The sequence below is a fragment of the Acipenser ruthenus genome, chromosome 4, assembly GCF_902713425.1.
Source record: "Acipenser ruthenus chromosome 4, fAciRut3.2 maternal haplotype, whole genome shotgun sequence".
NCBI classification, from domain to species: domain Eukaryota; kingdom Metazoa; phylum Chordata; class Actinopteri; order Acipenseriformes; family Acipenseridae; genus Acipenser; species Acipenser ruthenus.
Genome location: NC_081192.1, coordinates 89,239,281 through 89,255,406, shown reverse-complemented (window position 1 = coordinate 89,255,406; position 16,126 = coordinate 89,239,281). Strand labels below are relative to the sequence as shown.

The 16,126-nt window shown below is 36.7% G+C and overlaps 1 protein-coding gene and 1 long non-coding RNA gene across 5 annotated transcripts; one reads left to right on the top strand and one right to left on the bottom strand.

Moving 5' to 3' along the window:
- Positions 1 to 260: 260 nt before the first annotated feature.
- On the bottom strand, positions 261 to 14,218 carry epdr1 (ependymin related 1). Its single transcript, XM_033999067.3, has 3 exons — positions 13,965 to 14,218; positions 4,169 to 4,377; positions 261 to 1,575 (listed from the first exon to the last, which is right to left on the bottom strand). The coding sequence occupies exons 1-3, from the start codon at positions 14,216 to 14,218 to the stop codon at positions 1,385 to 1,387; spliced, it is 654 nt and encodes a 217-aa protein (XP_033854958.3). The 3' UTR covers positions 261 to 1,384.
- Positions 13,500 to 14,629, top strand: LOC131736965 (uncharacterized). 4 transcript variants are annotated; one of them, XR_009328559.1, is made up of 3 exons: positions 13,500 to 13,665; positions 13,755 to 13,837; positions 14,000 to 14,629. It is a non-coding gene; the product is annotated as an uncharacterized LOC131736965 (long non-coding RNA). The 4 variants fall into 4 exon arrangements; XR_009328560.1 differs by having other exon boundaries at positions 13,975 to 14,629; XR_009328557.1 differs by lacking the exon at positions 13,500 to 13,665 and having other exon boundaries at positions 13,675 to 13,837.
- Positions 14,630 to 16,126: the final 1,497 nt, after the last annotated feature.

Below are 16,126 nucleotides of genomic sequence, written 5' to 3'. Positions count from 1 at the left end.
TGAGTAGACTGAAGCTCAACAGCTCTGAAATATATAGGTGCTGGAGACTCCTCTTTAGCTGGGAAAAAGCATTTTTGGAAAAATGCATGCGATACATGTTTTTAAAAAGATTTGATTTCATTTCTACTACCATCATTAATGATTAATCACTGTAAAAATTGATCCACATTTGCCCTGTTTATTTCCAAATACATATTTTTCTAAAATACTTTTTCCCAGCTAAAAGTTATGCTGTGGATTAAAAAAAGAAACATATACTGTCACTTTATAATCCACTTTATTTCCTAGTTATATGGCCTAATTTAATCAAAATTCCAAACACACATGCCAAAAACTTGTGTTAACACTTAATAGGGTTATTATTATTGTTTGTGCTAAGCTCAACAGTCAACAAGCTTGTAAGTCTACAGTATATGGCAAGATTGCAAACTAAATAAAAACAACTACTTAAATATCATATTAGAATATAATTTACATTGCAGTTTTTTATATATATATTTTTGATAACCAGACCTGGAAGCCTCTTGCTATATTTGCTTGACAACTCGTTAGTTAAATACACTGACATCTCTTTGCTGACATCAATTTTTATTTAATGAGTACTTATTTAATAGGTGTTCATTTTCTGAGCTGTCCATCTAATGCATGGAATGACATCAGTGTGGCTCTTGTCTTTTGAGTTGAATCTAAAGACTCACTACTATCAAAGTTTTACTCTATTACTATAGTACTGCAATTGAGTACATCCTGTTCATGTAACATTTCTACATCAGAACACAATTTCAATGATAAAATTGACATTATTGTGTCATTTTACATATTTAATATATTCACTGTTTAGTTTAGTAACACCCACTGGTTTAATTTTCTGTGATTCCAACCTCATTGGTTTATTGTACCTAAAAATGAATCAATGCTCTGTAATAATAATACAAAACATCTACTCCATATCTACTTATACAGTGCACATCTTATTAATCAGGAACACAAACATTATTCTGTAACTCAATAAATAACTTAATTGACAAGAAAACAGACAAACAAAAAAATCACTACAATCAGACTTCTCTACAAAAAACTAAACAGAAAACAGAGTTCTCTACAAAAACTGTAAACACTTATGGCTGGTTTCACAAACCATGATTAGCAATAATCTTGGATGTTACCTTAGTTAAGGTAATCCAGAATTAGTGCTATTCAGGGTCTGCGAAACCAGACATTAATGAGTTAAAATATTAACTTGGCTAACTAGCAAATTAGAATGCATTTTACTGCTCCCATGTGACATCTCGCAGCTTCAAAATCCAGTTAACATGTCAGCAGGCTGGGACTTTCTTTTTTGTATATTATTTTTGATGACGTCTGTGGTAGCTGGTGTCCACAATCAGCAGCTGTCACTCATCTTTCCTGGCCGGGCTGACTGGCAGGTGCTGGGTGGAGTGAACACGCCTGGGTCACTGATCCCGAGGTGTAGATCAAAAAAGCGGGTGGAGGTTGTCACGCTGGAGTTCCTGGTGTACGTTTCCTGCACAGGGTAACAGTCCTTGACTGTGTAAACTCCAACCCAGGCTTCAGCTGTAAAACCAAACAGTTTCTCTATTAAGTATGATACGTGGGAAGGATTCAGACATTATACAGGTTACTAAAAATAGATTTTAAACAGTACCTTTTGTAAGCTGCAACAACTACTTTGGTTGTAAATATTACTCTTTAAAAATGTGACGCTGAAGGGCCTACTAGACATAGAAGCAGTATTTTTGTCTTAGTATGTTTAATATTTAAGAAGTTGAAATGTAAAGTACATGGAATGGAATCCACATTATCTGAGGAAAGTGCATGATCACTTTACAGGCACCTTGTGGTGTGTACAATGAAAATCAGTAAACAGGTTTCAGTAAGGAAGGAAGCTGAAAATACCTTTGGGGATATAACAATAAAACACTCATTGGTGATGTATATAGAAATACTAAAAAAAAATTCAATGAACATTTCTTCATGGAGACATTGTGAAAGACATGCATGTCACTGAATTGAAATGATTGTCATTGAATGCAAGTATCTTTTACTACACATACCTTTGGGGAATGCAAATATAAGGTTTGTACTCTGATGATTTTGTGTGTATTGAAATGAACAGAAGAATGTATTAAACAGACATCACCAAATCCTATCAAGGAATCAAATTGGAGTGCATGACCGAGGGTTTAATTCAAGCATTTAAAAAAGGCTCAGTAGGCTTTCAGACAATACAGTAAAACTAGCAAATACACCAGGCTCTATGGAACACAAGAACCGGTCAATAGCTTATTCAAGGGTCCTGGGAAAATAAGATTGAATCGCTGCCAGCCATGAGAACATTATTGCTTATAAACCATCTTAACCAAGTAGGCCTATCTGAATGCAGAAGTCTCCACAAAGGTCCAGGGAACCGGGTACCTAACTGATGCAAATAGCTACAGATTTTCAGCTTGGGCAGGTGGAAAGGCAAACAAGGTCTATTTGGTCTGCTTAAACATTTAGATCATTGTCAGTCAAGCTGTTTATCCACATATCTCAGCTCACGCTTTTTGTTTGTGAACACTAATCGATTTACAGAAGATTCAATGAATACAAATGGGCTGAAAAACAAAACTTCCATGGCAAGAAGGTTGAATCCTCAGGGAGGAAGCCCTCCTTGGTTACCCAGTGTAATGCAAACGTTGCTAAGGTCAACAAAGCCTGTTCATTTACTTGTACATTGGGAAGGGTATCCTATGGGAACCCCAACGCCTACTTCTGTGAATCCAGTGGAAAAAAACTTCCTCAAACACTTGCCAGTATGGGCTCCCAAGGGCACCTGTAGAACAGGGTTTGAAAAAGTGCCTAACCTGCAGACAGTTCAAAAGAGAAAGTAAATGGGAATGTAATTCACATATATGCAAAGGTGCGCTTTATCATCCGTAAGATGAAATCAAAATAGCTTGTGCAGGTTTCTGCAAAGTTTACACAAAGGACCTGATGTTCTTCTGTTGAGAGAAGTGAAAGCTAAAAACAGCTGTGAAAAGTCTTTCAAATGCATTGCCCAGGGCCAAAACCTGGATGGGAACAGAATGACAGAGTGTTTATTCTCTGAAGGTGGACAATTCCTTTATCTCTCAATATCAGTCATGTATGTGTGTATGTAACCATCTATCTGCCTCTTTATAAATGAATACATGTACATTAATTGCATGTGAATGCATATAATTCTAATCACAGTAAATATACACACCAGCAATATTAATACACCAGAAAACAAAAAACTAGAAATGGGAGTTTTTGTGAACAAAAACACAATCTACCATAATCTAAGGGGTATGCCATATCAGATCGAATGGTTTTAAACAGATGGAATCTTGTTGTATCCCAGATACAAAACCAACCCCTGCTTTTAGTTAGTGTCGACCTACAGAAGAGAAATCATACAAACAAAAAGCAAGGTTCAGAACTACAAACACAGCTGTATCTCAGCTACCTCCAACTAGTGGCCAACTGCCAATGCAGAGGCACTCATGACCACTTCAGGAATCAGGACTGATTAGCACTAACTCTTGAACTGCCTCACACAATTCAACATTGGGTAGTCCAAGATTAGTGGGTGTGGCAGAGTGGTTGCAGTACTGACGTCACGGACCAGGAAGAAGCAATACAAAACAAAGGCAAAGGTAGGTAGGGGAAACGAGAAGCGTTTGCGCTCGGGTTTTAATAATAAATCAAACAATAAACAAAACACTCTATACCAAACAAAAGGGCTCGATGTCAAAAAATACATAAAGAAACAAATACCGAGTGGTACAGCGGTAGCAGTTGCTTCGGATGTATGATCTTGTTCCAAACCGTCCTCCCGTCTCTAACTCAAAGGAAATATCTCCCTCTATTAGCCTGGAGCTGGTTCTTTTAAGCTGTGGCTGGAGCCTTAATTAATTATCAATAAAACAATTACCTTATTGAGGCTCCAGCCACATTCACACAGGTTTTTAAATTAATAAACAAAACAAACAATAAAAACACGGCTTTCCCACCGTCAAATACAAATATAATAATAATAATAATACAAAATGTACAAATAATAATACAGGGACGAGGTGTACCCCATCACAGTGGGACATTTGATGCATGGATGCAGATAATAGCTTCAGAGCAAACTTACTTTTGCGTGCAGGTTTTCTGTCTGACCATTCCTGCACCTCTATCTTATCATCGGGTCCCCCAATGAAATAGTGATCCTCATAGGTGGAGTTATCTGGAATATCATAGGGGTCCCAAGCATCAGGGAGAGATATCTTGGAGCACTGCTTTGTGATCTGCTCAATCTGAAACATCAGCCTACTCTGGTACAGGTAGATATATTCAAAGAATCTGGAAACAACAGAAACATCACATTTAACTGGCCAGGTTAGTGGAAGAATACAAAAAAGAACATAGATAAAAACTGACATTGGAGTTAATGGCCTTATAAATAAGACCACTAACTCACCATTGGTGCCTCTTCAAAGTAGAAATACCTGCTCTCTCCTGATACCTAAAAGCTTAATTTGTTGTGAAAAAAACAAAAACAAAACTAAATATTATACAAAAACTGCTAAAACGTGGCAAGAAATTAGATTTTGGTTAGCACTCCTTTAAATGTAATTACCTAATGTATATTACAGTAGTTTAAAGAGTCTGTCTTCAAATTTAGTTTTCTTATTTTTACTTTTGTTGTCATGGCAATACACAGCTGTACATTAGAGGGTTCTGAAGTAAACTAATACAAAAACACTTCGACTGATCTAGCCTTTATTACACATGTCTATGGCATGCTACTGAAAAGCAGCACATAATTAAGCTATTGTACTTACTGCAAACCTTTCATCAAAACATAAGCAAGCATTATTATACTTACATAACTATGATTTAAAAAAGAAAAGAAAAAAAAAGATCATATTCACTAGCCAACTGCACTTATTTAAAGAGAGACCGCTGACCATTCTTTTCATAATAAGAACCTACTTGCCTTGCATGGAATTTGTATATTTTAGTGAAACCTCATATATCATTGGATGCAGACTGGTCTGGTTTGATAGCACAATAAAAACCAAAAAATCTTGGAACATAACACACTGTTCCGTTGCACAGTAAATGTAAACCACAAACATACAGAAAACATATGGCTGTAAGGACATGACCACAATTCTCTTTAACGCTATTTTTCTCAGTCGTTTTTAATTTCAAATGACCTCAGCTTTACAAAGCATTCGAGGCCTGGTGATCTCCCACAACGACACACACCGTTGTGCTCTGTTGTTTAAATATACCAGCCCTCCCAGCTTGAAAACAGCTTGTTATATACCTATGGGGGTCTAGGCGACCACTTAGATGAAGACAGCTACAGTAGTCTGTGTGTACCCGAACTTCAGGACAGCATTTCAGGCTAACTTAGCTGATGAAGGGGGAATTTTTTTTTAAGGGTTGAAAAAGTATGAAAAAACTACAACTAGAAATATTTGGATTTTTAACTGTTAGGCCATTGCCTGACTAGCATCTTTCAATGGGTGTGCATTTAGTGAAACCAGATTGGTATGATGAATAACCATTTTGACACACAAAAGAAATCAATCCTAACAATTATGATGGGTTTAATAGTTACAGGTCATGCTTACAACTACAGTTATGTACAGTAACTATTAAACACATCATGAATGTCAAGCAACTAACCCAAGTGAGTGTTTTCAATAATTCTGAGAGTCTTGGCTCCAATGTTTTAATATTATTAAACAGGGAATTCCAATAGATCTGAGGAGTCCTGCTGTTATAGAAATATTAAACACAGCTACAAAAAGACATGCATAGCTCGCACTTTATTTTTCAAGGACGGCTCCATCCAAGAAGCATTACCAAGACCTGTAAATAATACTGGTATAAAAATACAACACTGGCCCTGTTGAACATTTTCCATTGCACAGGAAAAGGTCACTCTGCCCACAGCACATGTTTAGACTGCCCCATGCTGAGAAAACCTGACAGGAATAAGTTTACTATTTCTCTCCTGACAAGAGTACAGACCAAGGTCCTCTGCTAACAGGTAGAAACACAAAAATAGCATATTTATAGACTTCAGTCACAGAAGTCTTAATGGCCTTGTCAGCCATATGTATGAACAACCCACTAACATTCCTGTGGAATACTCCACCTTAGTCAGAATCATTTTTATATTAGTAAACTAACCTGGATTTATTTTTGGAGCAAAACTTATATAAGAAACTCAGAAATCTTATGGTACATACTGTACACACACAGAAGTTCATTCTAGTTTTGTTCAACGGACAGATTTGTAGAGCTTTTGGCACAAATTAAAATATATATTAAATATAATTATAAATGCTACAAAACAGCTATTCAGTAATCTGGGCAAACCTAAAGCAATTCAATCTCATCAATCTTATGTAAAACTAATTTTCTGAAAATGAAAATTACATTTTAAAATGTCCCACCTCCCATATCTGTTTCTTTAAAATTCTAATTCCACATTTCTAAAGAATACAACCTGCCATACTGCTTTTGACAGTGAACAGGTTGTTTTATGGAAGTACACATTTATTACTGGATACGCCACTATCTCATGAAGGATTTCCTCCCGTTGAACACCATGTTATTAAGAGAACATTCACGTGGGTACTTCCAAATCTGCACACCTGCTTAGCACAGTACCAGTCTCAGCTATGTTTCCATTTTCCTAATAGACAGAAACAGAATCTAGATGGTCATTTATGAACTACAGACATTCTGTAGCACAGATTCATTGTGATGTCAACACAAAGGTGATTTGGTGCCACTACCCGACTGGCAGACACTACAGTAAAGTACAGGTGCTGACATTGCTGAAAAACAATACAAGTGTTACAGAGGGCTTTTGCTAATTCCAATACCTACAACATACAATGTATATTGTTTTTTATTCTTTAACAGGGAGAGCAATGAGAAGAACATGAACACACCTTCTTCCACATTTCCCAATTTCATATATTAAAGTATGTTTTCTGGATGTAAGTTTTTTTTAGTTTTGCATATGATGTTAGTGTCGATGACTGTGCAGAACATAAATGCATTTTAACAATTTGGATAGTTGGTATACAGTACACAATATTAAAAATCACATTTATTTTTCTACACTCTATAAACATTTCTAATTCTAATTTGCCAGGAGTCAATGTCTCGACTACATTGTGTACAATGTTGACACTGCTGCATTTATGCAGGTTCAGTACTCTTTCAGAGATGAGAAAGCCAGATGCAGTGACAACTCCATATTAACTTTTGCAGTTGGAACAGAAGGGCAAGGCTAGTCTAAATTTGAAAGCACAAGCTGAACAAGGGCCAGCAGTATAACAGATGGATATGATTAATGGCTGAAATCTGAGAGGATTGTTTGCAACCTGTGGTCTCCATACATATCACAGACTGTGCTGGGTCTAGGGTTCACTGATACCACTATTATCTTGCTAAAGAGAAACTCAGGGATCTTTAGTAAGAAGAGAATATTATTATATACAGTATGTATATATATATATATATATATATATATATATATATAAATATATATATGGACCAGAAAAAAAAATCTTATCAGTAATTCTTATTATGAGGAGTCAGTTTTCATTTACGTTAGTTATACTGAAATCAAATTTCAATAACAGTATAATAAAAAAGTATACATTTAAAAGTACTGTGCATTAGATTGAAAATACAGGTGTACGTGAAAGAGGTGCATTATCCACCATTTTCAACACCTCCATTTTTGCCTGCAAAGACAATGCAAGTTTTATTTTTTTGCACAGACACTAATTTCGATGTTTCATAGAAATGGCATTGATGGGTGAGCACTTATGGCAACTCGAAATATCATAGGATATGATGGGGGCTCCAAAATAATTGCATATTTATTTGATGTTTTATTTTTTTCTCAAATTGAGGGTGGTAAATTTGGACTGTGTCTTAAATTCGAAGGAATACGGCATATATATTTATAAGTTATGTGCATGCATAACTGTATGCATGTGAGAAGCAATTCAATGAGCACACTGTCGCTAAAATGAAAAAAATAAATCAGGACCCCATTGCAATTCAAGGTGTAATTCCATTATCCTACCTGAACATAATTCAGAAAAAAAGTTTTTTTTGTGTGTTTTATCTTAGTCAAGTGCTTCGCTTTTTATGTTTTTATGTGAATGCATCATATCATTTCTGCTACTTCTTGCATTTAACTCAGAATTGTTTCTTTTTCAAATGTTATTTGTATTTCCTTTTATATAATGTATTGTGTGCAATATGTCAAAGTGGGTTCTAGGTTCTGTTACTCTCATACTGAGTTATCAGATTTGATCCACTCGGCACACTAGTTAATCACTTCAAAATGAGGACACATAAAGGGGCTCAGTACAACAATACAGTGGCCCAGAATACAGTACCTCAAAAGCAAAACGCCCACACTTGTTGTATAAACAGTTATTAAAAATATGCAAGCTTATTTACTTTTTTATTTGCCTTTGCATTTTCAGCCTCTCCTACTGAGACACAAGTGCACTGACAGCTTATTGTATACCTGCCCTTGAGCATATCCTAGCATTATCCATTGTTTATCCATTGACATAGCGGTATGTATTCCATATAGCTACTGAGGAAGACTTATTTTAAAACTACTGTATAAATTGCCAACCACTTTAAATCCCACGTTTCTTCTCTCTCTCTCCCCCCCCCCCCCCCCATCTCAAAACCTCAAAACAGCCCATTTGTAATAAATTGTTGACTCTGCAAACTTTACAGTCAGGGAGGCCAAACCTTTCAACAGTAATGAACAACTCTAGAGTTATATAGAGTGCAACCAAAAGGAAGACTCAGCTGAAAGCTGACTGAGTAGCATTACAAACGACCAATGATGTTGTACCAATGTTTCAGAAATGTAGTTAACTTGCAAAATGAACTGCGGAGCTCTGAAGAACTGACCCTCTGTTTTTCAGTATGGGTGTGGTGAAAAACATGGGCTAATGACATACATCTTTTCTAAACCATTAAATATAATAAATGAGGCTGGTCACAGTAGGGATGCTGAACGAGCAGCAGACATTACTTTAAAATATTTTTCTCCACCATGCATATCCATTCATTATATACATCACAAATGTACAGCTTTGAAAGAAACACATAATTTAGCAAACATGTCTTTTCATTTTAAAACAGAAGACCATTTTTTGTTTTTTTTCAGTTATTCGTTAAGTATATGGAAAGCTACAAAGCGTATGTAATTCAATATGTTAAGGTAACATTATTCAGCAGGTTTCACTCGACTATGAAGCAAAATTAGTTAATTCTATAGGGGGATGCAAAACCCTTGGCCATAGCTGTATATAGTGAACCTATCTTTCTTTCCTCCTAAATTATGTATTTGTGTTAATTTATGCTTGACATTCGTGCGATTAAATGCTGAACCCATGTCAAGCAAATAAACATACCGTTATCGATCGCTAATGAAAACTTGAGGTGGTGCAATAACAGAAATTCTGCAAATCAGCTTGTGGAATTCTAGCAGTACATGTAGCGTCACGCCTAATAATGACCAACTCCCGACACGATATAGAACGGTGCTTTTTTCGGACCCCTTGTGAGTTGCAGGGTTACAACCTGAGACACATATTAGCAGTCACATCAATGTCAAACACTTGTTCCCTTAGGGTCGATTGCAGCGTACCATTTAACCCACTTGATGCGTTTAACTAGCGAATTAAGCAGGTTTAGTCCACTTGCTTGGACTAAAGTTAGTACACTTGTTAATCCCGATTGCAGTGTACCAGAAGATAATCAACACAGGTGGATCATCCACTAAATCGGACTAAACAAGATCCTGATTGCAGCGTACCAAATCGGATGTGAGATGATCCTGTTCAGTAGGACTAAGTTAGTACTATGAAGTATAAGACTATCTTAGTACGTTTGCTAGTCCTACGTTTGTACAGCACATTTTAACACAAAGACAGCTCCATTATTCTCTGAAATGACATCTAAAAACAAGTGAAGTGAAAAGTGAAGCCTTTTGAACCTCAGTCTGAACCCTCTGAAGCATTTGGTTCAGCAAGGTTCGCTCGCCAAATCACAGAAATATCCTTATTAAAATTGACAATTACACTATGTAATGATATAATGTACCTTAATATATTGTTGATACACTATATTAAGCAATTATTAATTTTCTTAGGTAGACAGCGAATGTATAAGGTAGTTTAAATAAGCTACTATAGCTATGTGGCACCCTTTTCCTTTTTGTCTAATTTATTAAGGTTGATGAACAAAGTGTTCTGAAGAGATTGGTTTCGTTTTTTCATTAAAATATTGTACAAACATTAATAAAGTGCTGCACAATAAGATACTGTGTATTTAAATAATAATAAAGCATGTTTGATGTATTCAATTTAAACTGAAATGTCAGTGCAATGTGTACTAAATAGAAACAACACATTTAGAACTTAAGGTTCAGTGTCAAGCAGCAATAGGCTACCGGCAAGTTAAAATGCAAGTATGATCCGTGTGCGGAATGTCCATACAAAGACATGTAGTAGGCTACTATTATATTATGAATATAAAGTGCCTATAGCAAGTATTCACCCCCCTTGGACGTTTTCAGTTTGTTGTGTTACAACCTGAAATCTTGATGCATTTAAATGGGATTTTCTTTTCCTTTGATTTACACAACCTACTCAACACTTTGAAGAGGCAAGAGAATTTTTATTGTGAAACAACAGTTAATGAAAAATAAAAAAACTGAAATGTATTCACCCCCATTGAGTCAATACTTGGTAGAACCACCTTTGGCAGCAATTACAGCTGTGAGTCTTTTGCACATCTGGATCGTGCAATATTCGGCCATTCTTCTTGGCAAAATTGTTCAAGCTCTGGCAAGTTGGATGGGGATCGTTGGTGGACAGCAATCTTCAAGTCTTGCCACAAATTCTCAATCGGATTAAAGTCCGGGCTTTGACTGGGCCACTCTAGGACAATCACTTTCTTGTTTTTAAGCCACTCGAGTGTTGCTTTGGCTGTGTGCTTGGGGTCATTGTCCTGCTGAAAGGTGAATCTCTGTATTTATTTTTGCCTGTATTTAGCTCCATCCATTTTGCCCTCTACCCTGACAAGCTTCCCAGTCCCTGCCAATGAAAAGCATCCCCATAGCATGATGCTGCCACCACCATGCTTCACAGTAGGGATGGTGTTACCTGGGTGATGTGCTGTGTTGGGTTTGCGCCAGACATAATGCTTTGCATTTAGGCCAAATAGTTAAATTTTTGTTTCATCGGACCACAGAATCTTTTGCCACATCTTTTCAAAGTCTCCCACATGCCTTTTTGCAAATTCCAAGCAGGATTTTACATGGGCTTTTTTTTAGAAATGGCTTCCTTCTTCCCACTCTTCCATACAGGCCAGATTTGTGGAGTACCTGAGCTATTGTTGACACATGGACAGTTTCTTACCTGGCTGCTCAGTTTGGGAGGACAGCCTGCTCTAAGCAGATTCTGGGTGGTTGACTGTGCTCCAAGGGATATTCAATGCCTTTGAAATCTTTTTGTACCCCTCCACTGATCTGTGCCTTTCCACAACTTTATCCCGGAGTTGTTTTGAAAGCTCCTTGGTCTTCATGGTAGTATCTTTGCTTTGAATGCACTACCCAACTGTGGGACCTGACAGAGACAGGTGTATTTAATCTGAAATCAAGTGAACCACATTTATTGCACGCAGATGGACTCCATTTAACTTACTGTGAGAATTCTGAAGGCAATTGGTTGCACCTGAGCTTATTTAGGAGTGTCATAGCAAAGGGGGTGAATACTTATCTAATGAAGACTTTTCAGGTTTTTATTTTTCATTGATCGCACATTGAAAGTGTTGTGTAGGTTGTGTAAATCAAAGGGAAAAAAATCCCATTTAAATGCATCAAGGTTTCAGGTTGTAACACAACAAACTGTGAAAACGTCCAAGGGGGGTGAATACTTACTATAGGCACAGTAGGTGTACTTTTACTTAAATGTGTTTGCCCGAATTTCGCCTAATGTAATAAAAATGCTTTTACTATTTTATCATTAATATATTAATAATTTGCTTTTTTCATACCTTTTCATATTTATGACTTTTTTGCCGGTTCAATATCTTTAATGTATTTTTTTTTTATCAAATGCTAGTAATGACAATGTACACGTAAATGTCTGAGTTTGTCTTCACACTCTAAATTGTGAATTTCCATCTGCATTTGTAATGGCTTATTACTTGTTAGTCCTCTTATCGGTCTAACTTGTTCCACTTGTTCAGGTCAGCTAAACCAATTTTCAGGATTAGCTGTTTGGTACGCTGCATTAGTACAGAGCTGCAGGATTTGCCAAACCGCATTTTAGTCCACTTGATGCAGACTAAGTCACTGGTATGCTGCAATCGACAGTGTACCAGTCTGAATGAAGTGGACTAAAAAGCAGTCTAGCAAATCTTGCAGATCTGTACTAAGTTATTGCTGATTGCAGCGTACCAAACAGCAAGTGGTTTAACTAGTCTGAACAACTGGAACAAGTTAGCCAGACAATGAGGACTAACCCATAATAAGCCTCTACAAGTGCAGATGGAAACTCACAATTTAAGGTGTAAAGACAAACTCAGACATATTGTACATAGTCATTACGAACTTTTGATTAAAAACATTGAGGACACTGAAAGCACCGGCAAAAAAGTCAGCAATATGAAAAAAACAAATACAGTAATACATATAGGCCTATTAATGACAACAGCGTTTTTATTCGGCTACATTAGGCGTGATTCATAATCTATATTGATAGGTCTAATTCGACTTGTCTTTTTGTGCACATTCCACATTAGCGGATCATACCTGTATTTTAACTTGCCGGTAGCCTATTGCTGCATTGACACTGAACGTTAAATTCAGAATATGTTGTTTATATAATACTAATTAGACATGTGACGTTTCAGTCGGTTAAACTGAATACATCAAACGTGCTTTTTTTTATTATTATTATTATTTAAATATAAGAGTATCTTTTTGCGTGGCACTATTACAGTTTTTGCAACATTTTTATAAATAAAACAAAACCAGTCTCTTCAGAATATTTTGTACTCAACCATAAATGAGAAAAAAGGAAAACGGTGCCGCATATTTAAATTATAGGCTACATTCACAGTCTACTTAGAACATTTCTAATTGCTAATGTTGTGCATCAACGATACAAGTTAATGATATAACGTAGTAACTTGCACTGAGCATGAAGGCATCGCCGAGCGAAATTACTCAACAAAAATGCTTCAAAAGGCTTCACTTTTCATTGTAATAGTTTCCAGACGTCATTTCAGAGAATAATGGAGTTGTCTTTGTTTTAAAAGGTGCTGTATAAACGTAGGACGAGCAAGCGTACTAAATTAGTCCTGAACACGATCATCTCACAACCGATTTGGTACGCAGCAATCAGGATCTTGTTTAGTCCGATTTAGCGGATGATCCACCTATGGTGATTATCTTCTGGTACGCTGCAATCGGGATTAACAAGTGTCCTAATTTTAGTCCAAGCAAGTGGACTAAACCTGCTTAATATGCACTAGTTAAACGCATCAAGTGGACTAATTTTGGTACGGTGCAATCGACCCCTAATGTTTAGGCGTAGTCTAGAGATACTCAGATGCATGGAATTACAAAATGGTTATATGTCTTCCCACAGGTAAATAAATGATGAAACAAACATCCACGATTCAACCCAGAGCAGCCTAGGCTACACCGTTTGCACAGCATCCAGTCAAGCAGGTCAGTTTTGTTTACACAAACTCGCACATCACAATCGGTGTATAATAGACGGCCTGCTTCCATACTTCTTACCGTCTTATTTGTATAATTATATACCGGCTGCCTATAGACAATTTCTGATACCTACTTTTTGCAAGGGATGTATCCCTTCCTTTCTTCCAGGACTCTGACGCGCTGGTTCTGCCCATCATAGGAAACCACGGCCCTGGTGTTCCTGCCGGTGTAATGCTCGTACTCGACCGTCCTGCCTTCCCATTGCTGGGGGGCCTGACACGGCTGAACCATGGGGCCGCTGGCACTGGGGCTGCCCAGCGAGGATGCAGCAATAGTCATCCAGACTGCAGCAAACTTCAAGAAAGACATAAGCATTACACAAAACATGATTAATTTAGGAAAACAAATAAGTACAATCTTTACAGATATAATGGCGTCACTAGTCCTGTTTTTACAGACTGCATATAACCCTGCACTCCTGCAGTGCCTCGCTGTGTGAAGAAGCGATAGAGTGGTACCTACTGGGAGAAAATAAAATCAATGTCTTTATTGTAGCACTCAACAGAGCTGCATCAATTCACTTGTTCATTGTCTATATCGATAACATAGCCTAATGCTTTGTGTAAAATTACTGTGTGTCATTAATATTGAGATATGTGTGTTTTACTGGCAGCAAACTATGTTACAGGACAGTCCATCGCTGGTTTTAAATTGCTACTGTATCATGTAAATGTCTTCTTGAAATCGAAGTACCGGTGTGGTGTTATTTTGTGGTATGCATTAAAAAGTGGTACACGATGTACTGCGCTTTGCCCGCAAATTATTTTAGCTCAGAAAACAAAGAAACAAAGTTTGGCCTTTAAAGTGTTTTATTTTTTTATTTTTTTTCACAATTCAGCAAATGTCTGTGACTTTAACTGATGAGCAACAAACTGGGTTATCTAAAATTGTAAACATATACGATTTTGTGGGTGAACTACAGTTTGGCTTGTTCATAGTGATTTGGACAGTAGTCAATCACAGGTTTCACAGCGTACCATTTTCTGGCGTTACACGGGTCAGGTTTTGGTATGCGTACCACATTCTGACTGTGTATCATTTTCTGGCCCTACACCACTATCATACAATTATATTTTTAGTTCAAATAATAATTGAAGTGAAAAATAATGCACTATTACAGTTACAGTGAAGTTGTTTTCTATTAAATACAGTGCCATGGGTTGAAAAATGCTTAATCATTCATGGGTTGGCATTTTTCAACAGCTGTGTGTCATCATGATTCCTTTTAATATATTTCTTTGGTACTGTTTCATATTACATATGTTAGAAAATAATACACATGGCCTATAATTTAATGCATTTCATACCTTAGGATTCATATAGTGCCCTATAGTATTTATGTAGTACTGTACTACTTAGCATATAACTTTATATTATATAAAGTTTATATTATATAGTGTTTTATATAAGATTCTATATTCATTTAAATAGAATCTTATATAAAATTATAATCATATTATAGAATCCTATTGTACTCTTACAGTTTTCCATAATACTATAAGTACTAATAGTACCATATACTGTTGCTGTAGAGGCCTGTAATAGTTTTATAGTATAGAAACTTTCTGTAGTTTATAGTAGTGAATAATTCTGTATAGTAGAGTTACAATATTCTATACTTTCTATACATGGAGATTTAGGGGTATGTGAATATCATTAACCTAAATATAGATTGCTGACTAAGCACCAAATATATCTGAGTAGTTTGCTAAATGCATTTAAATCAAGTTCGAGTCCAGGCTATTCCACAGCTGACCGTGGACGGGAGCTCCTAGGGGCGGCACACAATTGGCCGAGCGATGCCCGGGGGGAGGTCGGGTTAGGTTGGCCAGGGTGTCCTCGGCTCACCGCGCACCAGCGACCCCTGTAGTCTGGCTGGGCGCCTGCGGGCTTGCCTGTAAGCTACTTGAGAGCTGTAGCTCTTGGGTGGCTGCGTGGTGAGTTCGCAGTGTGAAAAAAAAAGAGGACAGTGTGTGTTCGTCTTCGCCCTTCTGAGTCAGCGCAGGGGTGGTAGCGGTGAGCTGAGCTTAAAAAATAATTGGCCATTCTAAATTGGGAGAAAAAATACATATTACTGGAAACGACTAAATTTATAAAAAAAAATAAATCAATCAATCAATCAATAAGCGCTACAAAATAGTTTAACGATAATTGTAACTATGTTCACAGCTTTAATTACTTAAACAAAGCAACATCAACAGGTGAACAAACATGCTTGTTTTTTCTTATTAAAGC